The sequence below is a fragment of the Xenopus laevis genome, chromosome 6L (assembly GCF_017654675.1).
Source record: "Xenopus laevis strain J_2021 chromosome 6L, Xenopus_laevis_v10.1, whole genome shotgun sequence".
Lineage (NCBI taxonomy): Eukaryota > Metazoa > Chordata > Amphibia > Anura > Pipidae > Xenopus > Xenopus laevis.
Genome location: NC_054381.1, coordinates 163,703,565 through 163,729,624, shown reverse-complemented (window position 1 = coordinate 163,729,624; position 26,060 = coordinate 163,703,565). Strand labels below are relative to the sequence as shown.

General features: G+C 42.7%; 1 protein-coding gene and 1 long non-coding RNA gene across 2 annotated transcripts in view; one reads left to right on the top strand and one right to left on the bottom strand.

Moving 5' to 3' along the window:
- Positions 1 to 12,914: 12,914 nt before the first annotated feature.
- On the bottom strand, positions 12,915 to 23,695 carry LOC121394772. Its single transcript, XR_005962015.1, has 2 exons — positions 23,567 to 23,695; positions 12,915 to 13,353 (listed from the first exon to the last, which is right to left on the bottom strand). It is a non-coding gene; the product is annotated as an uncharacterized LOC121394772 (long non-coding RNA).
- LOC108706170 (transcriptional repressor scratch 1-like) overlaps positions 23,044 to 26,060 on the top strand; it is a 36,068-nt gene continuing 33,051 nt past the window's right edge. Inside the window, exon 1 of the mRNA XM_041566761.1 lies at positions 23,044 to 24,308. Within this exon, the coding sequence (XP_041422695.1) occupies positions 24,197 to 24,308 (112 nt within the window). The 5' untranslated portion in view covers positions 23,044 to 24,196. The remainder of the gene's footprint in view (positions 24,309 to 26,060) is intronic.

The following is a 26,060-nucleotide window of genomic DNA, read 5'->3' as shown; positions in this document are numbered from 1 at the left end:
AGGAGAAGACGCGGCGCTAAGCGCTCCTGACATATATATCCCAACAGATTTGCCAGATTGTGTGAAAAAGATGGGTGTGTGAACTCTGGATTGGTAATTCTAGATAGGGCTGATCTCTCTAACACCCGGGATACAGTTACTCTAGTAGTGGTGGGGAGGAGAGCAGCCTCTCTAGTAGTGGTGGGGAGGAGAGTAGAGTCAGGCCTAAGCAGATTGTCGTTGTAGGGGATTCAATTATTAGGAAAGTGTATAGGGTAATCTGTTGTCCGGATCACTATAACTGAACAGTTTGCTGTCTACCTGGTGCCAGGGTTCGGCATGTGGTTGATCGAATAGACAAATTATTGGGTGGGGCTGGGCATGACCCAACTGTCTTAGTACTTATCGGTATGATGCATGGTTCACACATGAGGAAATTCAAAAGAGACTAGAACATGTTAAGATTAACAAAGGTCCAGGGCCAGATGGTATTCATCCCAGGGTAATTAGCGAGCTTAGCTCTGTGATTGCCAAACCTCTTTACTTAATTTTTCAGGATTCATTGAGATCTGGCATAGTGCCGAGAGACTGGCGAATTGCTTATGTGGTGCCTCTATTCAAAAAAGGATCCCGTTCTCAGCCTCAAAACTATAGGCCAGTTAATCTGACGTCAGTGGTAGGAAAGCTTTTCAAAGGGTTAATAAAGGATAAGATACTGGACTTCATAGCAAATCATAATACTATGAGTTTGTGCCAGCATGGTTTTATGTGTAATAGATCTTGCCAGACTAACTTAATTTCTTTTTATGAGAAGGTGAGCAGAGACCTCGATTCTGAGATGACAGTGGATGTGATTTACTTAGACTTTGCTAAAGCATTTGATACAGTGTCACACAAAAGGTTACTGGTTAAATGAAGGAATGTTGGCCTGGAACATAGTATTTGTACCTGGATAGAGAACTGGCTAAAAGATAGACTACAAAGAGTGGTGGTAAATGGAACATTTTCTAATTGGACCAGTGTTGTTAGTGGAGTACCGCAGGGCTCTGTACTAGGTCCCTTGCTTTTCAACTTGTTTATTAATGACCTGGAGGTGGCCATTGAAAGTACTGTTTCTATTTGTGCAGATGAGACTAAATTGTGCAGAACTATAGGTTCCATGCAGGAGGCTGCCACTTTGCACAGTGATTTGTCTAAACTGGAAAACTGGGCAGCAAACTGGAAAATGAGGTTCAATGTTGATAAATGCAGGTTATGCACTTTGGCAAAAATAATATAAATGCAAGTTCTACACTAAATGGCAATGTGTTGGGAGTTTCCTTAAATGAGAAGGATCTTGGGGTCTTTGTAGATAACACGTTGTCTAATTCTGGGCAGTGTCATTCTGTGGCTACTAAAGCAAATAAAGTTCTTGTATAAAAAAGGGCATTAACTCAAGGGATGAAACATAATTGTGTCTCTTTATAGGTCCCTGGTGAGGCCTCATCTGGAGTATGGGGGCAGTTTTGGACTCCAGTCCTTAAGAGGGATATAAATGAGCTGGAGAGAGTGCAGAGACTAAGTGCAACTAAACTGGTTAGAGGGAGGGAAGAGTTAAATTATGAGGGGAGACTGACAAGGTTGGGGTTGTTTTCTCTGGGGGAAAAAAGGCGCTTGTGAGGGGACATGATTAGACTTTACAAGTACATTAGAGGACATTATAGACAAATAGCAGGGGACCTTTTTACCCATAAAGAGAATCACGTACCAGAGGCCTCCCCTTCAGACTAGAGGAAAAGAAGTTTCATTTAAAGGAACAGAGTAGGGGGTTCATCACAGTGAGGACAGTGAGGTTGGGGAATGCACTGCCGGGTGATGATTCAGTTAATGACTATAAGAGGGACTTGGATGATTTCTTGGACAGACATAATACAAAGGCTATTGTGATACTAAACTCTATAGTTAGTATAGATATGGGGATATATCATTTATGTGACAGTAGGGAGGGGTGTGTGTATGGGGCTGGGTTTTCATTTGGAGGGGTTGGACTTGATGGACTTTGTCTTTTTTCAACCCAATTTAACTATGTAACTATATAACTATGTAACGATGTAACTATATAACTATGTAACTATGTAAGTGGCTATACTTTTTCCCAGGGACAGAGGCAATAGAAAAGGAGGAGGGGTATGTATGTTAGGCAGGATTTAAATCTAATATAAAGGAGGAGGTTATGTTAGAAAATGAGGGGGCAGAAGTCTTATGGGGGGAGTTCTTCACCAATTGTAATGAAACCAGCAAATTAATTGTAGGAGTCACTATAGACCCCCTAATGTAAGTGACAAGGAGGAGGCGAAGCTCCTGATGCAAATAGAAAAGGCTGCTAGTTTGGGTAAAGTAATGATAATGGGTTAATTAGCCAGATATTGACTGGAGCAACGGTACTGCCAGATCAGTTAATGGGAACAAGTTTATAAACTGTTACATGACAATTTTATGGCACAGGTTGTTGAGGAGCCAACCAGAAAAAATGCTATTGTGGATCTAGTGATCTCTAATGAGCCAGAACTTATAGCAAATGTGCAAGTCATTGAACCCCTGGGTAATAGTGACCATAATGTTATATCATTTAATGTCTGGTGCAAAAAACAAATATATACTGGGGCAACAACAACCATGAATTTTGGAAAAGCTAATTTTAGTGCCTTGAGGGCTGCCCTACAGAGTATTGATTGGGGCATTAGGTTTTCTGCTAAAAACACAGAACAGAAATGGTTGTCCTTTAAACTGATATTAAATCATTACTGTTCTCAATTTATTCCCTTAAGGACTAAACGTAGAAGCTTTAAGAATCATCCTTTGTGGCTTAATACAGAAGTAAAGAAGTTAATGGGAAAGAAGAGAAAGGCATTTAATAAGTACAAATCTGTAGGGACAGAAGCTGCATTTAATGAATATAAACACTGTAATAAATGTTGTAAATCAGCAATCCGGAAGGCAAAGCAAGGAAATGAGGAGTTAATTGTGGCAGAGGCTAAGACTAACTTCATAGTTGCACTAATGGCTCAGCTCAATCTAGTCAGTGGCTGACTCAGGATATGATTCATAAAGCTTTAATACAAATTAATGTAAACAAGGCTCCAGGGCCTGATGGCATACACCCCCGGGTTCTAAGAGAGCTTAGTTCAGTTTTAGACCAGCCCCTATCTCTGATTTTCTTAGATTTGCTTTCATCTGGTATGGTACCTTTGGATTAGAGAAAAGCTGATGTCATTCCAATATTTTAAAAGGGATTACTATCTCAGCCTGGCAATTATAGGCCAGTAAGTCTGACATCTGTGCTGGGCAAATTATTTTAAAAAAAGCTTTGTGAAACCCTAAAAGGGGCAGCCCCTGAAGGTAGGCTAAAGTCCTCTCATAGTATGGGTATAGGAGCATGGAGGCTATAGGAACAGGGTGGGGTATAGAGCATGGTGGGTAGAAAAATGTGGAAGGTAGAGGAGCAGGGGGTCCTTTGAAGTAGATGTATATGACACACGTGTGGCACATGTATGGATACAATGTAATTTTCCCCCATGATGGGATGTTGTTCCCCACCTCTCACTGTATCTGTGTGATACCAAGGAACTGCCAGAAGGAAACTAGAAAGCTAGAGCTTGAGAACAAACATCATTTTGGTTTGAAAAATATGTAAAGTCACTGAATGAAATCTGATTGGCTGTTGTTGGCTCCACACAGATTTTCCCACCTTGGACCATAATCAAAAGCAAAACCACTGTACAAATGTTAATAGTGTCAGAATGGCAGCAATTTAAATTGCCCCACTGAAAATCAAAGTGACATGTGATTGATGGTTGGTTGGCTCTGGCCACTTTTTCTAACCTTGAACTGAAGTTTCCCAGGGACCAATTGTCAAAAGTAAAGTAAATTAAAGTAAGAATGTATAAGAATGGCAGCATTTTAAATTTAAAGCAATGAAATTTAATGGGTGAAATTTGATTGGCTGTTGTGGCTCCACCCACTGTTTCTTACCTTGAATCTTAGTCTTCCAGTGACCAACTGTGAAAAGTTTGGGGACACTGGCATTACATTTGTGAGAATGGCAGCAGTTTACATTTAAACTAAACCAATAAAAGCTCTGCCCACTCTTGGACACCCAACAAATACTGGTTCATTTGGGGGGTGACCCCATGACTACGTGATTCAAATTTGATGGGTGTAGCCTCAAAGCTGTAAGAGTGGCCACAGTCTGAAAATCTTCTGAGTCAGTGGCAAAATTCAGGTGTTGGAAGTGGCGCCCCAAAAAGATGAGAGTGGGATCACTTAATAATACTAATTATAATACTATTAATAATACTACTAATCATAACACATTTATCTGAATATACTTACATTTACCCATATATTCCTTTATTTCTCTCTTATAACCCCCCACTCACTGATCTCTCACAAACCCCCCTATTCCACTTCCTTCACCTACTCCCCACACTCTTTAACCCCCACTTTCCCCTATTCTTCCCCCATCTCTTTTGCTTTCTTTTTCCAATGCTCCCCTTTTTCTTCTGGCTGGACTATTAGCTGGTCGTTCCCAGTGATTAATGTACTGGGCTAAAGTGTTGCTTCTGGGTTAATAAATCTATACAAAGGGGGCACCTGATCTTATAAGGGGCTCATTAGAGTGGAAGGAGCATGTGGGGGGCAACCAGCTGTGGCCTGTAAGTGCCGTCATATCCGAGAGGCCTACCTGCTCCCCCAGTCACAAATAAATCACCCAGAGACTTTGCTGCTATCACAAGCAGTCACATGAGCAGTCACATGAGCAGTCCCATGAGCAGTTCCATGAGCAGTCACATGAGCAGTTCCATGAGCAGTCACCATGAGCAGTTCCATGAGCAGTCACATGAGCAGTCACATGAGCAGTTCCATGAGCAGTTCCATGAGCAGTCACCATGAGCAGTTCCATGAGCAGTCACATGAGCAGTCACATGAGCAGTTCCATGAGCAGTTCCATGAGCAGTCCCATGAGCAGTCCCATGAGCAGTTCCATGAGCAGTCACATGAGCAGTCACATGAGCAGTCACATGAGCAGTCCCATGAGCAGTTCCATGAGCAGTCCCATGAGCAGTCCCATGAGCAGTCCCATGAGCAGTTCCATGAGCAGTCACATGAGCAGTCACATGAGCAGTCACATGAGCAGTCCCATGAGCAGTCCCATGAGCAGTTCCATGAGCAGTCCCATGAGCAGTTCCATGAGCAGTCACATGAGCAGTCCCATGCCTACAGCCTTGGCACCCGCACACATGCCAGCTGTCATTCACTAATATCTCATGGGCACACACACTCACACACACACATATAAATAACATACATGTCCCATGTACTGACACTGTCCCACACTCCATTACCCTAAATAATAACAGAAATATATATAAAGTAGCAGAATCCCTAGGAAAGTCCAGGACGCAGTCTATGATTATTCTGTGAGAATGGGAAAAGAAGAAGAGGCTATGGCTGAGCAATTCCTATGTGCAGTACAGCATAACCAATATGGTAGCACAGTGCTGTCCAACTCCTGTGGTACCGAGGGCCAACATTTTACTGGCCTATGTGGTGGAGGGCCGATAATGGAAGTCAGTGTTGGCCACTCCCCCTTTTTAAACCACACCCACTGCAAACCACACCCATATTACCACAAGAACGTTTAAGATCATATCCACATGGTAACTATGGTAACACAACAAAAAACCAAATGGTTGGTGCTCACTGCAGGGAAATCCCTCATCTCTCATATGTGAGACATTGAAGTCTTGTTAAAATATCCCCTTAAATCCATGTCTTATCCTCCCCTGTGGATAATACAACAACCCCCCAACACATGATTAAACACCTTAGGGGCCCTTAACTACAATTTCCAAATGCTAACAAACCCCAAGAACAAACCCCTAACAGACTTACATCCCACAGGGAGCACTGGGCAAGCAAAGTATGAGACACACAGGGAGGGAAGACAGAAGAGAGCAGGAGACAGGGAAAGCTCTCAGTCTAATATGTACTACATACAGTCACACAGTGCTGGGGCCCCATTAGCATTTTGTATAAAGTGTGAACAGGAGAACAATGTGGCAGTTTGAGTCTGGGTCTCAGGTAGATCAGTACAGGGGCTTTAGGATATAAACAATAGAGGGGTCTCAGGTAGAACAGTACAGGGGCTTTAGGATATAAACAATAGAGGGGTCTCAGGTAGAACAGTACAGGGGCTTTAGGATAGAAACAATAGAAGGGTCTCAGGTAGAACAGTACAGGGGCTTTAGGATATAAACAATAGAGGGGTCTCAGGTAGAACAGTACAGGGGCTTTAGGATATAAACAATAGAGGGGTCTCAGGTAGAACAGTACAGGGGCTTTAGGATAGAAACAATAGAGGGGTCTCAGGTAGAACAGTACAGGGGCTTTAGGATATAAACAATAGAGGGGTCTCAGGTAGAACAGTACAGGGGCTTTAGGATATAAACAATAGAGGGGTCTCAGGTAGAACAGTACAGGGGCTTTAGGATATAAATAATAGAGGGGTCTCAGGTAGATCAGTACAGGGGCTTTAGGATAGAAACAATAGAGGGGTCTCAGGTGGAACAGTACAGGGGATTTAGGATAGAAACAATAGAGGGGTCTCAGGTAGATCAGTACAGGGGCTTTAGGATATAAACAATAGAGGGGTCTCAGGTAGAACAGTACAGGGGCTTTAGGATAGAAACAATAGAGGGGTCTCAGGTAGAACAGTACAGGGGCTTTAGGATATAAACAATAGAGGGGTCTCAGGTAGAACAGTACAGGGGCTTTAGGATATAAACAATAGAGGGGTCTCAGGTAGAACAGTACAGGGGCTTTAGGATAGAAACAATAGAGGGGTCTCAGGTAGAACAGTACAGGGGCTTTAGGATAGAAACAATAGAGGGGTCTCAGGTAGAACAGTAAAGGGGCTTTAGGATAGAAACAATAGAGGGGTCTCAGGTAGAACAGTACAGGGGCTTTAGGATAGAAACAATAGAGGGGTCTCAGGTAGAACAGTACAGGGGCTTTAGGATAGAAACAATAGAGGGGTCTCAGGTAGAACAGTACAGGGGCTTTAGGGTATAAACAATAGAGGGGTCTCAGGTAGAACAGTACAGGGGCTTTAGGATATAAACAATAGAGGGGTCTCAGGTAGAACAGTACAGGGGCTTTAGGATATAAACAATAGAGGGGTCTCAGGTAGAACAATACAGGGGCTTTAGGATATAAACAATAGAGGGGTCTCAGGTAGAACAGTACAGGGGCTTTAGGATAGAAACAATAGAGGGGTCTCAGGTAGAACAGTAAAGGGGCTTTAGGATATAAACAATAGAGGGGTCTCAGGTAGAACAGTACAGGGGCTTTAGGGTATAAACAATAGAGGGGTCTCAGGTAGAACAGTACAGGGGCTTTAGGATATAAACAATAGAGGGGTCTCAGGTAGAACAGTACAGGGGCTTTAGGATATAAACAATAGAAGGGTCTCAGGTAGAACAGTACAGGGGCTTTAGGATATAAACAATAGAGGGGTCTCAGGTAGAACAGTACAGGGGCTTTAGGATAGAAACAATAGAGGGGTCTCAGGTAGAACAGTACAGGGGCTTTAGGATATAAACAATAGAGGGGTCTCAGGTAGAACAGTACAGGGGCTTTAGGATAGAAACAATAGAGGGGTCTCAGGTAGAACAGTACAGGGGCTTTAGGATAGAAACAATAGAGGGGTCTCAGGTAGAACAGTACAGGGGCTTTAGGATATAAACAATAGAGGGGTCTCAGGTAGAACAGTACAGGGGCTTTAGGATATAAACAATAGAGGGGTCTCAGGTAGAACAGTACAGGGGCTTTAGGATAGAAACAATAGAGGGGTCTCAGGTAGAACAGTACAGGGGCTTTAGGATATAAACAATAGAGGGGTCTCAGGTAGAACAATACAGGGGCTTTAGGATATAAACAATAGAGGGGTCTCAGGTAGAACAGTACAGGGGCTTTAGGATAGAAACAATAGAGGGGTCTCAGGTAGAACAGTAAAGGGGCTTTATGATATAACAATAGAGGGGTCTCAGGTAGAACAGTACAGGGGCTTTAGGGTATAAACAATAGAGGGGTCTCAGGTAGAACAGTACAGGGGCTTTAGGATATAAACAATAGAGGGGTCTCAGGTAGAACAGTACAGGGGCTTTAGGATATAAACAATAGAAGGGTCTCAGGTAGAACAGTACAGGGGCTTTAGGATATAAACAATAGAGGGTTCTCAGGTAGAACAGTACAGGGGCTTTAGGATATAAACAATAGAGGGGTCTCAGGTAGAACAGTACAGGGGCTTTAGGATAGAAACAATAGAGGGGTCTCAGGTAGAACAGTACAGGGGCTTTAGGATAGAAACAATAGAGGGGTCTCAGGTAGAACAGTACAGGGGCTTTAGGATATAAACAATAGAAGGGTCTCAGGTAGAACAGTACAGGGGCTTTAGGATATAAACAATAGAGGGGTCTCAGGTAGAACAGTACAGGGGCTTTAGGATAGAAACAATAGAGGGGTCTCAGGTAGAACAGTACAGGGGCTTTAGGATATAAACAATAGAGGGGTCTCAGGTAGAACAGTACAGGGGCTTTAGGATAGAAACAATAGAGGGGTCTCAGGTAGAACAGTACAGGGGCTTTAGGATAGAAACAATAGAGGGGTCTCAGGTAGAACAGTACAGGGGCTTTAGGATATAAACAATAGAGGGGTCTCAGGTAGAACAGTACAGGGGCTTTAGGATATAAACAATAGAGGGGTCTCAGGTAGAACAGTACAGGGGCTTTAGGATAGAAACAATAGAGGGGTCTCAGGTAGAACAGTACAGGGGCTTTAGGATATAAACAATAGAGGGGTCTCAGGTAGAACAATACAGGGGCTTTAGGATATAAACAATAGAGGGGTCTCAGGTAGAACAGTACAGGGGCTTTAGGATAGAAACAATAGAGGGGTCTCAGGTAGAACAGTAAAGGGGCTTTAGGATATAAACAATAGAGGGGTCTCAGGTAGAACAGTACAGGGGCTTTAGGATATAAACAATAGAGGGGTCTCAGGTAGAACAGTACAGGGGCTTTAGGGTATAAAACAATAGAGGGGTCTCAGGTAGAACAGTAAAGGGGCTTTAGGATATAAACAATAGAGGGGTCTCAGGTAGAACAGTACAGGGGCTTTAGATATAAACAATAGAGGGGTCTCAGGTAGAACAGTACAGGGGCTTTAGGATATAAACAATAGAGGGGTCTCAGGTAGAACAGTACAGGGGCTTTAGGATATAAACAATAGAGGGGTCTCAGGTAGAACAGTACAGGGGCTTAGGATATAAACAATAGAGGGGTCTCAGGTAGAACAGTACAGGGGCTTTAGGATAGAAACAATAGAGGGTCTCAGGTAGAACAGTACAGGGGCTTTAGGATAGAAACATAGAGGGGTCTAGGTAGAACAGTACAGGGGCTTTAGGATAGAAACAATAGAGGGTCTCAGGTTAGAACAGTACAGGGGCTTTAGGATATAAACAATAGAGGGGTCTCAGGTAGAACAGTACAGGGGGCTTTAGGATAGAAACAATAGAGGGGTCTCAGGTAGAACAGTACAGGGGCTTTAGGATAGAAACAATAGAGGGGTCTCAGGTAGAACAGTACAGGGGCTTTAGGATATAAACAATAGAAGGGTCTCAGGTAGAACAGTACAGGGGCTTTAGGATATAAACAATAGAGGGGTCTCAGGTAGAACAGTACAGGGGCTTTAGGATATAAACAATAGAGGGGTCTCAGGTAGAACAGTACAGGGGCTTTAGGATAGAAAACAATAGAGGGGTCTCAGGTAGAACAGTACAGGGGCTTTAGGATAGAAACAATAGAGGGGTCTCAGGTAGAACAGTACAGGGGCTTTAGGATAGAAACAATAGAGGGGTCTCAGGTAGAACAGTACAGGGGCTTAGGATATAAACAATAGAAGGGGTCTCAGTAGAACAGTACAGGGGCTTTAGGATATAAACAATAGAGGGGTCTCAGGTAGAACAGTACAGGGCTTTAGGATATAAACAATAGAGGGGTCTCAGGTAGAACAGTACAGGGGCTTTAGGATAGAAACAATAGAGGGGTCTCAGGTAGAACAGTACAGGGGCTTTAGGATATAAACAATAGAAGGGTCTCAGGTAGAACAGTACAGGGGCTTTAGGATATAAACAATAGAGGGGTCTCAGGTAGAACAGTACAGGGCTTTAGGATAGAAACAATAGAGGGGTCTCAGGTAGAACAGTACAGGGGGCTTTAGGATATAAACAATAGAGGGGTCTCAGGTAGAACAGTACAGGGGCTTTAGGATAGAAACAATAGAGGGGTCTCAGGTAGAACAGTACAGGGGCTTTAGGATATAAACAATAGAGGGGTCTCAGGTAGAACAGTACAGGGGCTTTAGGATAGAAACAATAGAGGGGTCTCAGGTAGAACAGTACAGGGGCTTTAGGATAGAAACAATAGAGGGGTCTCAGGTAGAACAATACAGGGGCTTTAGGATATAAACAATAGAGGGGTCTCAGGTAGAACAGTACAGGGGCTTTAGGATAGAAACAATAGAGGGGTCTCAGGTAGAACAGTAAAGGGGCTTTAGGATATAAACAATAGAGGGGTCTCAGGTAGAACAGTACAGGGGCTTTAGGGTATAAACAATAGAGGGGTCTCAGGTAGAACAGTACAGGGGCTTTAGGATATAAACAATAGAGGGGTCTCAGGTAGAACAGTACAGGGGCTTTAGGATAGAAACAATAGAGGGGTCTCAGGTGTGAACAATACAGGAGGTTAGAGTCTGAATTTGAGGATTAAACAATGCAGTGGCCAGTTATCGCTGTAGTGATACCTTTTATATTTTACATATAGTAAATAGACACAGCATGTGGGGGGCCACAGAAGGGGGTCGCGGGATCATGTCCTATCCCATATTATAAGATTATACCATGTCAGCAAAGAATATTCGATAACTGTAATAGCACTATTTATAAATATATAAGGGGATATGATCACTATATATAAATATATAAGGGGATATGATCACTATATATAAATATATAAGGGGATATGATCACTATATATAAATATATAAGGGGATATGATCACTATATATAAATATATAAGAGGATATGATCACTATATATAAATATATAAGGGGGATATGATCACTATATATAAATATATAAGGGGATATGATCACTATATATAAATATATAAGGGAATATGATCACTATATATAAATATATAAGGGGATATGATCACTATATATAAATATATAAGGGGGATATGATCACTATATATAAATATATAAGGGGATATGATCACTATATATAAATATATAAGGGGATATGATCACTATATATAAATATATAAGGGGATATGATCACTATATATAAATATATAAGGAATATGATCACTATATATAAATATATAAGGGGATATGATCACTATATATAAATATATAAGGGGGATATGATCACTATATATAAATATATAAGGGGATATGATCACTATATATAAATAATAAGGGGATATGATCACTATATATAAATATATAAGGGGATATGATCACTATATATAAATATATAAGGGGATATGATCACTATATATAAATATATAAGGGGATATGATCACTATATATAAATATATAAGGGGATATGATCACTATATATAAATATATAAGGGGGATATGATCACTATATATAAATATATAAGGGGATATGATCACTATATATAAATATATAAGGGGATATGATCACTATATATAAATATATAAGGGGATATGATCACTATATATAAATATATAAGGGGATATGATCACTATATATAAATATATAAGGGGATATGATCACTATATATAAATATATAAGGGGATATGATCACTATATATAAATATATAAGGGGGATATGATCACTATATATAAATATATAAGGGGATATGATCACTATATATAAATATATAAGGGGATATGATCACTATATATAAATATATAAGGGAGATATGATCACTATATATAAATATATAAGGGGATATGATCACTATATATAAATATATAAGGGGATATGATCACTATATATAAATATATAAGGGGATATGATCACTATATATAAATATATAAGGGGATATGATCACTATATATAAATATAGTTGTGAGTTACAATGTTTCCCTCCTCCAACTGCCCCACTGAGTGTCACTTCCCTATCTGCCGCCTCAGCGCCACCTCTCTATTGGCCCATATGATTATGGTTTCCACGGCATCTGGTAGGGGCTCATCCCAGTCATCTTGTCCCTTATAATAAAGTCACTGGGTCGGTAGTGTCTGTCCCTTTGTGTGTGACAGTCGATTAGAGTAGGACTGGCACTGATGGATGTCGCTCTCACTGTTCAGCACAAACAGATTCAGTTAAAAATAGTTGAAATATTAGTGGTTTTTCCTGAAATCAGAGTTAAGAAACGAAAGGTAGAAAAACTATGAATAGAAAATAATACAAGTAATAAAGGTCCATCTTGGTGCAACGTGATATCACCCCCATAAGGGAAGGTCCATTTGGGTCTTTTATAAAGTGCCACTAAGTTCAGGAATCAAGAATCCTCACCTAAAAGACCCTCCCCCACACGATGATGAGACACACGATTATGAGACACACGATGATGAGACGCACGATGATGAGACGCACGATGATGAGACACACGATGATGAGACACACGATGATGAGACACACGATGATGAGACACACGATGATGAGACACACGATGATCAAGCGACAAAGAGTGAAGCAGAGCACACTCCTGGAGATTGGATAACGAGAACTCCTGGTGCTCAGTGCTAGGAGTCCGGCGACCTCCAATATGACATCAAATGGTAAACACACTGGCACACAAGGAACTTTATGCAGGGTTACCCCTTGTGTTTATTAAGTGTGGACGTGCAACGTTTCAGGGCGAGCCCCTTTATCAAGCATACTACAGTGATCATGTGCAGACAATTTAAAGGGTGACGCATTACCATAAATTAGCATATAAAATTGAAAATCACACCTTCCAGCTTGCGTTAACAAATATATAGTGCTAAAAATATTAAAATTATTAACAAACATACAAAGTGTATAAGTAACATCCATAAGCAAGCTGTAGACACGCTGAGTAAAGTGAATATAATCCATCCAAGTGTTAAGAAACAGTGTATCTAAAAAAGATAAAAAGATTACAATTTTAGGCCTGGGCCTCTTCAATAAAATGTAACAAATCTAAAAAATTCTACTAACCCTAATTGGAAAGGAAGCTTTACCTGTCCCTGAAGTGTGCAAATAGATTTATCTTATCTGTGGAGACAGGAAAAAATGGAATAATTTGTAACAAGTTTCTTAACCCAATGACCAATGGTTAAATAAAACAAGATAAGTTGTAGTCCTCATTGAGACCCTTCGGACTTCTGGTCTGGAGCAACCAGATCCAGTAGCACTCCCTTTGGAGTAACTTACGTTTTTTATTTTGCTCTTGATTAACAAATACTCTTTCTAAAATCTGCCATCCCAATTGTGCCACACGATGACCCTGTGTGAAAAAATGTTTTGCCAATAATGTTTCCCTTTTTGTTTTTGATGTGTCCTTTTCATTCTGTTTGCTACCTAAAGTCAATGGGGTTTGTGGTTTGTAATTGCGTATCGTACATTTATGTTCATTTAACCTAATCTTTATTGGTCTGGCTGTTTGCCCCACATATGCAAGGCCGCATGGGCACTTTATGCAATACACTACATCACTGGTATCACATGAGAAGCAGCCTTTAATATCATATTTTGTGCCTTTTTGAGGGTGTGTCACCTGATTCCCAGGGATGATGCTGTTACAGTGTCCGCAATTTCTGCAGGAGAAAGTTCCATTTAAATGCAATTTTTCAATAGGATTCCTATTTATTTGGGATGTTTTGGTTTTTATTAAATCCCCGATGTTCCTCCCACGTCTGTAGGAAAACAAGGGTGGCTGTTGGAATAAGTAGCCAAATTTAGGATCACTGCTTAAAATTCCCCAATATTTCATAATTACCTTTTGGTAGAATTTCGAATTGCTATCATAAGTAGATACATATGGTATTCGCTGTACTTTATTGGGAATTGCTGTTTTTTTCACAAGTAATTGTTTCCTGGGTATGGTCTTTACTTCCTCCCTAAAGGCTTCTAAGCTAGTTTTCTCATAGCCCCTTTCGACAAATTTAGCTAGCATTTTATTGGACTCAATCTCATATAAACAGTCATCAGAAGTAATACGCTTTACCCGCAAAAATTGGCTCTGGGGCAATCCCTTAATGAGGCCTGGTGGATGGTAAGATGTAGGCCTCAATAAGTTGTTACGATCAGTCGGTTTGGTGTAAACAGTAGTTGTAAATTTATCCTCCTTATGGCAAACATTTACATCTAAAAAATGTATCTCAGTAGTATTTGCTTCCATAGTAAATTTAATCGTTGTATGTACACACGATGATCAGACACACGATGATGAGACGCACGATGATGAGATGCACGATGATGAGGCACACGATGATGAGACACACGATGATGAGACACACGATGATGAGACGCACGATGATGAGACGCACGATGATGAGGCACACGATGATGAGACACACGATGATGAGACACACGATGATGAGACACACGATGATGAGACACACGATGATGAGATGCACGATAATGAGACACTCTATGACGAGACGCACGATGACGAGACACACAGTGATGAGGCACACAATGACCAGGCACTCTTTGACGAGACACACCATGATGAGGCACTCTATGATGAGACACACGATGACGAGGCACACGATAATGAGACACACAATAAAGGAAGGTAGGGGGCACTGTGGAGGCAGGAAGATGAGTCCTTTAGGCAAGAACTGGCTGTGTCCACGGAACACGGATGGAGGAGGGGCAGGAAAAGGATGACGAGGATGTAGAATCAGAACTGGACCGGATTATGAGGGGGAGGAGTCAGACTGGATAGGATGATGAGGGGGAGGAGTCAGACTGGATAGGATGATGAGGGCGAAGAGTCAGAACAGGAGTGGACTGGGTAGGAGCAGGATGGCCTATGATTAAGTGTCCTAGTGACACGAAACACGTCAGGCGAGAGATGACTATATAATAAAGCTTCAATTTTTAATTTACTATTTTTCTAGTCTGATCAATACGTGAGTTTGCCAGTGTGCCCGGCACCAACACTTATGCGTTTTGTATACGGATTGTCCGCTCCCCCGAGCTGAGGGCCTGGGGCTGGAGCACCGGGGCCTCGTCTTTACTTGGGTGAGTGATTCTACTACATCTGCCTTATACTTGAAAATCGACCAATTTAGGAGCAGGATGGAGCAGACGTAGACAGGAACAGATTGAATAACGACAAGATGGTGCGGGTGTAGAGTCAGATCAGGACTGGACTGGATAACAGGAGGACTAGATAAGGACCAGGCGAGGCAGACAAGTTCCAGAATAGCAAAGAAGTCAAGGTAGATCAAGGTCAAGCAGGACTGGAACAGGAGTAGGAACAGGCAAGGTAAGGTAAACAAGGCAAGGTTCAGGGTAAAGCAGGACAAGGCAGAGAAAGGTTCAGACAGGACAAGGGAGAATAAAGAAGGAGGCTAGAGCCAGAACCTTGAGCTAGGGGCAGTACCATAGTGCTAATGTAGGTAAATACTCAGGCAATGGGGTTGAGGAGGGCTGACATTGGGTACAGGAGAGAAAAGTGAAGAGAAGAAGGGGTTGGCGTTGTTGTAAGGGGGAAAAGGGGACAGACTAGGAGAAGAGAAGTTGTAAAAGGGGCAGAAAATAGGCAGTAAGAGAGGCAGTAGAATAAGGAATGGGGGACTGGAAAAACAAAAGCAAAAGTCAATGTGTGTGTGTGTGTGTATGTATATATTTGTATGTGTGTGTGTATATGTATGTGTGTATATATTTGTGTATTTATTTGTGTGTGTATATATTTGTGTGTATGTGTGTATATATTTGTGTCCGGTGTATGTGTGTATATATTTGTGTGTGTGTGTGTATATATTTGTATGTGTGTGTGTGTGTGTGTGTGTATGTGTGTATATATTTGTATGTGTGTGTGTATATGTGTGTGTGTATATATATTTGTATGTGTGTGTGTATATATATTTGTGTATTTATTTGCGTGTGTATATATTTGTATGTGTGTATATATTTGTGTGTGTGTGTGTGTGTGTGTGTGTATGTGTGTGTATATATTTGTATGTGTGTGTGTGTATATGTGTGTGTATATATATTTGTATGTGTGTATATATTTGTGTCCGGTGTATGTGTGTATATATTTGTGTGTGTGTGTGTGTATGTGTGTATATATTTGTATGTGTGTATATATTTGTGTGTGTGTGTATATATTTGTATGTATATGTGTGTATGTGTGTATATATTTGTGTGTGTGTGTGTATGTGTATATATTTGTATGTGTGTGTATATATTTGTATATATTTGTGTGTGTGTGTGTATATATTTGTGTGTGTGTGTGTGTATATATTTGTGTGTGTGTATGTGTGTATGTGTGTGTGTATGTGTGTGTGTGTGTGTATTTACCTGACACATAATGGGCAGGTTTTTCTTTGCTTTTCTAATATGTGTGAGAGCTGCTGGGGGTCCCATGGAAGTGTGACTATTGGTGGGAAGTGCGTAACATCAATGGGAACTAATGTGCAGCACCAGATCCAGATTGTAGGCACAGGGCACAGAGCTGGGAGTATAATGTGGCCCTGCACTTTATTCCTGCCATTCACTGGGCACCACATACAAGTATTGCACCCATTTTACTGCATGTGATACTGGAGTTCCAGGAAAAACACGGCATTGCAGGGAAATCCATGTTGAATTGCACTGATTGCGCTGGATGCATTAATTGTGCTGATTGCATTCATTGCACTGATTGCATTAATTGTGCTGATTGCACTGATTGTGGTGATTGCACTGATTGTGCTGATTGCACTGATTGTGCTGATGTGTTATTGGTACGTTTGGAATTTGCGACTGGGTAAGGGCACATCTGCAATACAAGCGCATGTGAGAACAAGTCGTCCCTTTGCTGCAGTGGCTGCAGAGAGAAATGCGATGGAAATAACAGTGCCTTTGACCTTCTCACCCGAGCATGTGTTCTGCTGAATATTAAGGAGGCTTGTAGCCCCAAGGCTAGCACTTAATTAGGGACATATGTTCCCTAGGGGCGACTGGGAGCTGCAATAGCAGCAGCAAATTTATCTACGCGCAGCTCTGGTTTCAGGCAGAATTGCCTTTAATCTCTTGTCTTTTGTCACACGTGGGAGAGACTCCGAAAAAAACAGCAACTGGGGAGAGATACTGGTATGAGAAATGCGGCAACTGGGGAGAGATACTGGTATGAGAAATGCGGCAACTGGGGAGAGATACTGGTATGAGAAATGCGGCAACTGGGGAGAGATACTGGTATGAGAAATGCGGCAACTGGGGAGAGATACTGGTATGAGAAATGCGGCAACTGGGGGCCTCTCTGGAACCCACCGCTCAGTCTTCTCTCACAGCCTCAGATGGGAGACAATCAGGAATGTCCATCTTAGAGGCCTCCAACTCTTGTTAAACTACAACTACCAGCACCTTCCTATTTATGCTTAGAGTCAAAGTTCATAAATGATTGGAGGAGCACACATTGCACATCCCTGATCCCAACCATGCAGGGGTTAATGGTGGGAAGCAAGTTTTAACCATTGTAGCTAACATTCCACTAGCAAGGAATGACTTCCACTTCCCATAATCCTGAAGTCTGGCAGCACAAATAGACTGAATAATATAAAAATTTAGCAGGAAATGAGAAGGGAAAGATAAAGGCACCAAGATGGAACTGTGATGGATGTGAGAGATGTGGGGTCGTAAAGGAGAAGAGGAGGCGCAGTAAATTGGGAAGGTGGATGCAAATTGGGAAATGGAAAATAAGGAGATGAGGAACAGTCAATTAGGAAGAGGTAGTGGAGAGACAGACAATTGTGAAAAGGAGAAAAGCAGAGGAGGAACAGTCAATTAGGAAGAGGAAGAGAAGCTCAGGAGGTACAGTCACTTAAGAAAAGGAAGAGAAGCAGAGGAAACACAGTCAATTAGGAAGGGGAAGAGAAGTAGAGGAGGCCCAATCAATTAGGAAGAGCAAGAGAAGCAGAGGAGGGACATTCAATTAGGAAGAGAAGCAGAGGAGGCACAGTCAATTATGAAGGGGAAGAGAAGCAAAGGAGGCACAGACACTTAAGTAAAGGAAGAGAAGCAGAAGAGACACAGTCAATTAGGAAGAGAACAGAAGCAGAGTAAGCACAGTCAATTAGGATGGGGAAGAGAAGCAGAGGAGGCACAGTCACTTAGGAAAAGGTAGAGAAGCAGAGGAGGCACAGTCAAATAGGAATGGTAGAGGGGGCACAGTCAATTAGGAAGAGGAAGAGAAGCAGAGGAAGCAATGTCAGTTAGGAAGAGGCAGAGGAGGGACAGTCAAGTAGGAATGATAGAGAAACAGAGGAGGCACAGTCAATTAGGAAGAGGAAGAGAAACAGAGGAGGCACAGTCAATTAGGAAGAGGAAGAGAAACAGAGGAGGCGCAGTCAATTAGGAAGAGCAAGAGAAGCAGAGGAAGGACATTCAATTAGGAAGAGAAGCAGAGGAGGCACCGTCACTTAAGAAAAGGAAGAGAAGCAAAGGAGGCACATTCAATTAAGAAGAGGAAGAGAAGCAGAGGAAGCAAAGTCAATTAGGAAGGGGAAGAGAAGCAGAGGAGGCACAGTCAAATAGGAATGGTAGAGGGGGCACAGTCAATTAGGAAGAGGAAGAGAAGCAGAGGAAGCAATGTCAGTTAGGAAGAGGCAGAGGAGGGACAGTCAAGTAGGAATGATAGAGAAACAGAGGAGGCACAGTCAATTAGGAAGAGCAAGAGAAGCAGAGGAAGGACATTCAATTAGGAAGAGAAGCAGAGGAGGCACCGTCACTTAAGAAAAGGAAGAGAAGCAAAGGAGGCACATTCAATTAAGAAGAGGAAGAGAAGCAGAGGAAGCAAAGTCAATTAGGAAGGGGAAGAGAAGCAGAGGAGGCACAGTCAATTAGGAAGGGAAATGAAGCAGAGGAGGCACAGTCACTTGAGAAAAGGAAGAGAAGCAGAGGAGGCACAGTCAATTAGGAAGAGGAAGAGAAGCAGAGGAAGCACAGTCAATTAGGAAGAGAAGCAGAGGAGGCACAGTGAATTAGGAAGGGAAGAGAAGCAGAGGAAGCACAGTCAAATAGGAATGGTAGAGAAACAGAGGAGGCACAGTCACTTAAGAAAAGGAAGAGAAGCAGAGGAAGCACAATCAATTAGGAAGAAAAGAAGAAGAGGCACTGTCACTTAAGAAAAAGAAGAGAAGCAAAGGAGGCGCAGTCAATTAAGAAGAGGAAGAGAAGCAGAGGAAGCACAGTCAATTATGAAGGGGAAGAGAAGCAGAGGAGGCACAGTCAATTACGAAGAGAAATGAAGCAGAGGAGGCACAGTCACTTGAGAAAAGGAAGAGAAGCAGAGGAAGCACAATCAATTAGGAAGAAAAGAAGAAGAGGCACTGTCACTTAAGAAAAAGAAGAGAAGCAAAGGAGGCACAGTCAATTAAGAAGAGGAAGAGAAGCAGAGGCGGCACAGTCAATTAAGAAGAGGAAGAGAAGCAGAGGCGGCACAGTCAATTATGTAGGGGAAGAGAAGCAGAGGAGGCACAGTCAATTAGGAAGGGAAATGAAGCAGAGGAGGCACAGTCACTTGAGAAAAGGAAGAGAAGCAGAGGAGGCACAGTCAATTAGGAAGAGGAAGAGAAGCAGAGGTGGCACAGTCACTTATGTAGGGGAAGAGAAGCAGAGGAGGCACAGTCAATTAGGAAGGGAAATGAAGCAGAGGAGGCACAGTCACTTGAGAAAAGGAAGAGAAGCAGAGGAGGCACAGTCAATTAGGAAGAGGAAGAGAAGCAGAGGAAGCACAGTCAATTAGGAAGAGAAGCAGAGGAGGCACAGTCAATTAGGAAGGGAAATGAAGCAGAGGAGGCACAGTCACTTGAGAAAAGGAAGAGAAGCAGAGGAGGCACAGTCAATTAGGAAGAGGAAGAGAAGCAGAGGAAGCACAGTCAATTAGGAAGAGAAGCAGAGGAGGCACAGTGAATTAGGAAGGGAAGAGAAGCAGAGGAAGCACAGTCAAATAGGAATGGTAGAGAAACAGAGGAGGCACAGTCACTTAAGAAAAGGAAGAGAAGCAGAGGAAGCACAATCAATTAGGAAGAAAAGAAGAAGAGGCATTGTCACTTAAGAAAAAGAAGAGAAGCAAAGGAGGCGCAGTCAATTAAGAAGAGGAAGAGAAGCAGAGGAAGCACAGTCAATTATGAAGGGGAAGAGAAGCAGAGGAGGCACAGTCAATTACGAAGGGAAATGAAGCAGAGGAGGCACAGTCACTTGAGAAAAGGAAGAGAAGCAGAGGAAGCACAATCAATTAGGAAGAAAAGAAGAAGAGGCACTGTCACTTAAGAAAAAGAAGAGAAGCAAAGGAGGCACAGTCAATTAAGAAGAGGAAGAGAAGCAGAGGCGGCACAGTCAATTAAGAAGAGGAAGAGAAGCAGAGGAAGCACAGTCAATTATGAAGGGGAAGAGAAGCAGAGGAGGCACAGTCACTTGAGAAAAGGAAGAGAAGCAGAGGAGGCACAGTCAATTAGGAAGAGGAAGAGAAGCAGAGGAAGCACAGTCAATTAGGAAGAGAAGCAGAGGAGGCAGAGTGAATTAGGAAGGGAAGAGAAGCAGAGGAGGCACAGTCAAATAGGAATGGTAGAGGGGGCACAGTCAATTAGGAAGAGGAAGAGAAGCAGAGGAAGCAATGTCAGTTAGGAAGAGGCAGAGGAGGGACAGTCAAGTAGGAATGATAGAGAAACAGAGGAGGCACAGTCAATTAGGAAGAGCAAGAGAAGCAGAGGAAGGACATTCAATTAGGAAGAGAAGCAGAGGAGGCACCGTCACTTAAGAAAAGGAAGAGAAGCAAAGGAGGCACATTCAATTAAGAAGAGGAAGAGAAGCAGAGGAAGCAAAGTCAATTAGGAAGGGGAAGAGAAGCAGAGGAGGCACAGTCAATTAGGAAGGGGAAGAGAAGCAGAGGAGGCACAGTCAATTATGAAGGGGAAGAGAAGCAGAGGAGGCACAGTCAATTAGGAAGGGAAATGAAGCAGAGGAGGCACAGTCACTTGAGAAAAGGAAGAGAAGCAGAGGAGGCACAGTCAATTAGGAAGAGGAAGAGAAGCAGAGGAAGCACAGTCAATTAGGAAGAGAAGCAGAGGAGGCACAGTGAATTAGGAAGGGAAGAGAAGCAGAGGAAGCACAGTCAAATAGGAATGGTAGAGAAACAGAGGAGGCACAGTCACTTAAGAAAAGGAAGAGAAGCAGAGGAAGCACAATCAATTAGGAAGAAAAGAAGAAGAGGCATTGTCACTTAAGAAAAAGAAGAGAAGCAAAGGAGGCGCAGTCAATTAAGAAGAGGAAGAGAAGCAGAGGAAGCACAGTCAATTATGAAGGGGAAGAGAAGCAGAGGAGGCACAGTCAATTACGAAGGGAAATGAAGCAGAGGAGGCACAGTCACTTGAGAAAAGGAAGAGAAGCAGAGGAAGCACAATCAATTAGGAAGAAAAGAAGAAGAGGCACTGTCACTTAAGAAAAAGAAGAGAAGCAAAGGAGGCACAGTCAATTAAGAAGAGGAAGAGAAGCAGAGGCGGCACAGTCAATTATGTAGGGGAAGAGAAGCAGAGGAGGCACAGTCAATTAGGAAGGGAAATGAAGCAGAGGAGGCACAGTCACTTGAGAAAAGGAAGAGAAGCAGAGGAGGCACAGTCAATTAGGAAGAGGAAGAGAAGCAGAGGAAGCACAGTCAATTAGGAAGAGAAGCAGAGGAGGCACAGTGAATTAGGAAGGGAAGCAGAGGAAGCACAGTCAAATAGGAATGGTAGAGAAACAGAGGAGGCACAGTCACTTAAGAAAAGGAAGAGAAGCAGAGGAAGCACAATCAATTAGGAAGAAAAGAAGAAGAGGCACTGTCACTTAAGAAAAAGAAGAGAAGCAAAGGAGGCGCAGTCAATTAAGAAGAGGAAGAGAAGCAGAGGAAGCACAGTCAATTATGAAGGGGAAGAGAAGCAGAGGAGGCACAGTCAATTACGAAGGGAAATGAAGCAGAGGAGGCACAGTCACTTGAGAAAAGGAAGAGAAGCAGAGGAAGCACAATCAATTAGGAAGAAAAGAAGAAGAGGCACTGTCACTTAAGAAAAAGAAGAGAAGCAAAGGAGGCACAGTCAATTAAGAAGAGGAAGAGAAGCAGAGGCGGCACAGTCAATTAAGAAGAGGAAGAGAAGCAGAGGAAGCACAGTCAATTATGAAGGGGAAGAGAAGCAGAGGAGGCACAGTCACTTGAGAAAAGGAAGAGAAGCAGAGGAGGCACAGTCAATTAGGAAGAGGAAGAGAAGCAGAGGAAGCACAGTCAATTAGGAAGAGAAGCAGAGGAGGCAGAGTGAATTAGGAAGGGAAGAGAAGCAGAGGAGGCACAGTCAAATAGGAATGGTAGAGAAACAGAGGAGGCACAGTCACTTAAGAAAAGGAAGAGAAGCAGAGGAGGCACAGTCAATTAGGAAGAGGAAGAGAAGCAGAGGAAGCACAGTCAATTAGGAAGAGAAGCAGAGGAGGCACAGTGAATTAGGAAGGGAAGAGAAGCAGAGGAGGCACAGTCAAATAGGAATGGTAGAGAAACAGAGGAGGCACAGTCACTTAAGAAAAGGAAGAGAAGCAGAGGAAGCACAATCAATTAGGAAGGGGAAGAGAAGCAGAGGAGACATAATACATTCAGAAGGGGAAAGACTGTTGGGTATAGAGTTGTAGAGAGATGTGCAGCAGAAATTCAGATGGAAATGAGGAAAGGAATGAAATGATTCACAGAAACACCAGACAAAGGAAGAGGCTGTGGGGGAAAGAGCCCTCCCTACATTGGGTCAGTGTTTCCTCCCTCCGGCTGCTTTTCCCCTTCTGTTTTTCAGAGAAAATCCGTCTGCTGAGATAAGGAAGAAGAGCTGAACAGCAGCAGCTCAGGGGGGCCCTGGGGACCAAGGAAGTATTACACCAGCCATCCTGTCTCAGCACCTGATCACAGAGTTATAAATCCCACAGCTTGAGCTGGAACCTTCACATGGCCACAATACTGAAGCAGAGAGAACTAAGGGCAGAGAGGGAGGAACACAGAGCAGCAGAATGAGAGAGTGACGGGGGGGGGAGCAGAAGGAGGGGCTCCGAGAGAAAACAGAAAGGGAAGGGGGGGATACAGAGGTTTGGAAGGAAAATGGAATAAAACTGGATTGATGATAAGAAGAGACAACGAGGCATAAGAGGAGGTGCAAGAGATAAGAATGCAGAGGCTGAAGCTTTTGGGAGCTGTCCAGTGCTGAAAGGCAGGAATCTGCAGAGAGGACCTGAGATCCAGGCCAGTGCTGAAAGCTTCAGTGATTACCTGGCTCCCTGGACAGTTCTTAAAGCTTCAGTGAAGACCTAATTCGCTGGTCAGTCCTTAAAGCTTCAGTGAAGACTTTAGATCCTGGCCAGTCCTGAAAGCTGCAGTGAGGACCTAAGTCGCTGGTCAGTCCTTAAAGCTTCAGTGAGGACTCGAGACCTTGGCCAGTGCTGAAAAGCAGAAATTTGCAGTGAGGACCCAAGTCCGTGGCCAGTGCTGGATGCTGCATTGACAATCAGAATCCCTGAGCAGTGCTGAAAGCTGCAGAAAGGAACCAAGGCCCTGCCAGTGCTGAAAGGCTGGAAGCTGCAGGGAAGATCTGCTTATTGCCCAGTGCTGCATTATCCAGACCCATGGTACCCAGCAGAGGCAACCCTGATTCTGAGGGTTGGGGCCACACACCTGTCCCTCCACAGGCTCATTCTCTCTGACCCTGACAGCAGGACATTTTGTCCCTGTTTTTTAGCTAGAGCGGAGGGGAGGCTCACATTTATGCCCCACCTGCACCTCTCTCCTCCGCTCTTGTTTTTGTTGTGGTTACTCCCATAATCATTTCCCTCTCTCATCTCCCCCTCATTCCTGACCCCTTACCCTGCTCCCACCTCTTGCCTCTGGAGGGGAAGAGAAACAATGCCAAGGTCCTTTCTGGTCAAAAAGGTGAAGGATGGCTTCTGCTCAGCTGACAGTGAGAGTGTATATGGCAGACACCGGACGGACTTCAGCACACACCTCTCTGACAAAGGTATGGGGGCTTCATGTATGCGTCATGTTATATTGTCTGTTAGTCTTTCAAAGACCTCATGTGGAGGCCCATCTGTTCTTCTAGAGATACATGGTGCCCAAAGAGTTGTGCAGCACAATATAAAACGGAGGCCAACATGGTGCCTTTCTAGTAGGAAGTACAATATATTAAGAAGGTTAATAACCTTCCAGTAGGGCAGCATGAAATTATATATAGAGGCCCATCTCCTTTTATGGAGATACATGGATCCTTTCTAGTAAGGAAAAGCAATATAAGGTAACCAATCTACTGTAGTTGGTGCATGGTGCCCTACCAATAATACTTTTATAATAAGGAGGTGTATCTCCTTTCATATGGACACATGGTGCCTTTCTAGTATGGAAGCACTACATAATAAAGAGACCCATCTATTCTTGTAGAGGTACATAGTGACTTTCCAGTAGGGCAGCATAATATGATAAGTAGGTTCATCACCTTATGTAGAGGTACCTTGTACACTTCCAGTTCAACAGCACAATATAAGACGAAGGCCCATATATTATTGTAGAGCTAAATGGTGCCTTCAACTATGGCAGCACAATATAATAAGGAGACCTGTCTATTCTCTTGTACAGATACATGGTGGTCTTCCAATAATGCAGGAGAATATAATAGGCCCATCAGTAGAAGAAGGCCCATCTCCTCTTAAAAAGCAACATGTTGCCCTTAAGGTAGGGCAGCACAATATACTAAGGAGGCCCATTTATTTTGTAGAGGCAAATATTGTTCTTCAGGTATGAAAACACAATACAATAAGGAGGCCCATCAATTTTAATAGACATACATGTGTGTGTGTATATAAGTGTGTGTGATTATATATATATATATATAAGTGTGTGTGTATATATAAGTGTGTGTGTATGTGTATGTATATATACGTGTGTGTGATTATATATATATATATATAAGTGTGTGTGATTATATACATATAAGTGTGTGTGTGTGTGTGTGTGTATATATATATATATATATATAAGTGTGTGTGATTATATACATATAAGTGTGTGTGTGTGTGTGTGTATATATATATATATATATAAGTGTGTGTGTGTATATAAGCGTGTGTGTGTGTGTATGTGTGTATGTAAGTGTATGTGTGTGTGTGTATATAAGGGTGTGTGTGCAAGTGTGAGTATTAGTTACACAGAGATATCAGAGCTATAAATCACTGACGCCCCCAGTGTGACAATTATGGGGTTGGGGGGGGTAGATGGAGAATCAGTGACGTGAGTTGCAGGTAATGTGGATCCCTCTGGGCTACTGATTCATCTTGTGATCTAATAACCACCCACCCCTCACCCACTCAGCAATTCCCCCCAGCACCCAGTCCTGCAGCCCCCTCCCATACAGACTGGCATTATACAGGGCACTGCTATATACAGGCACCCAGCTCTGCACCCCATCACTCCACACAGACTGGCACCTTCTTATAGTTCTGCCCATCTCACTTATGGACTTGTGTAAGAAAACCCACCTCTTTGCCTCCCACAATGGACCAACAGTTCCTCACAGGTGCCCAGCTCCAAAAAGCTGCCCATCAAAAACTGATCACAGACTGCACTTAAAGTAGTAGTGTTACCTCTAATTGTCCCATGTACAGTGCAGGTTGGGTAGTGTTACCTCTAATTACCCCATATACAGTGCTGGTTGAGTAGTGTTACCTCTAATTACCCCATGTACAGTGCAGGTTGGGTAGTGTTACCTCTAATTGTC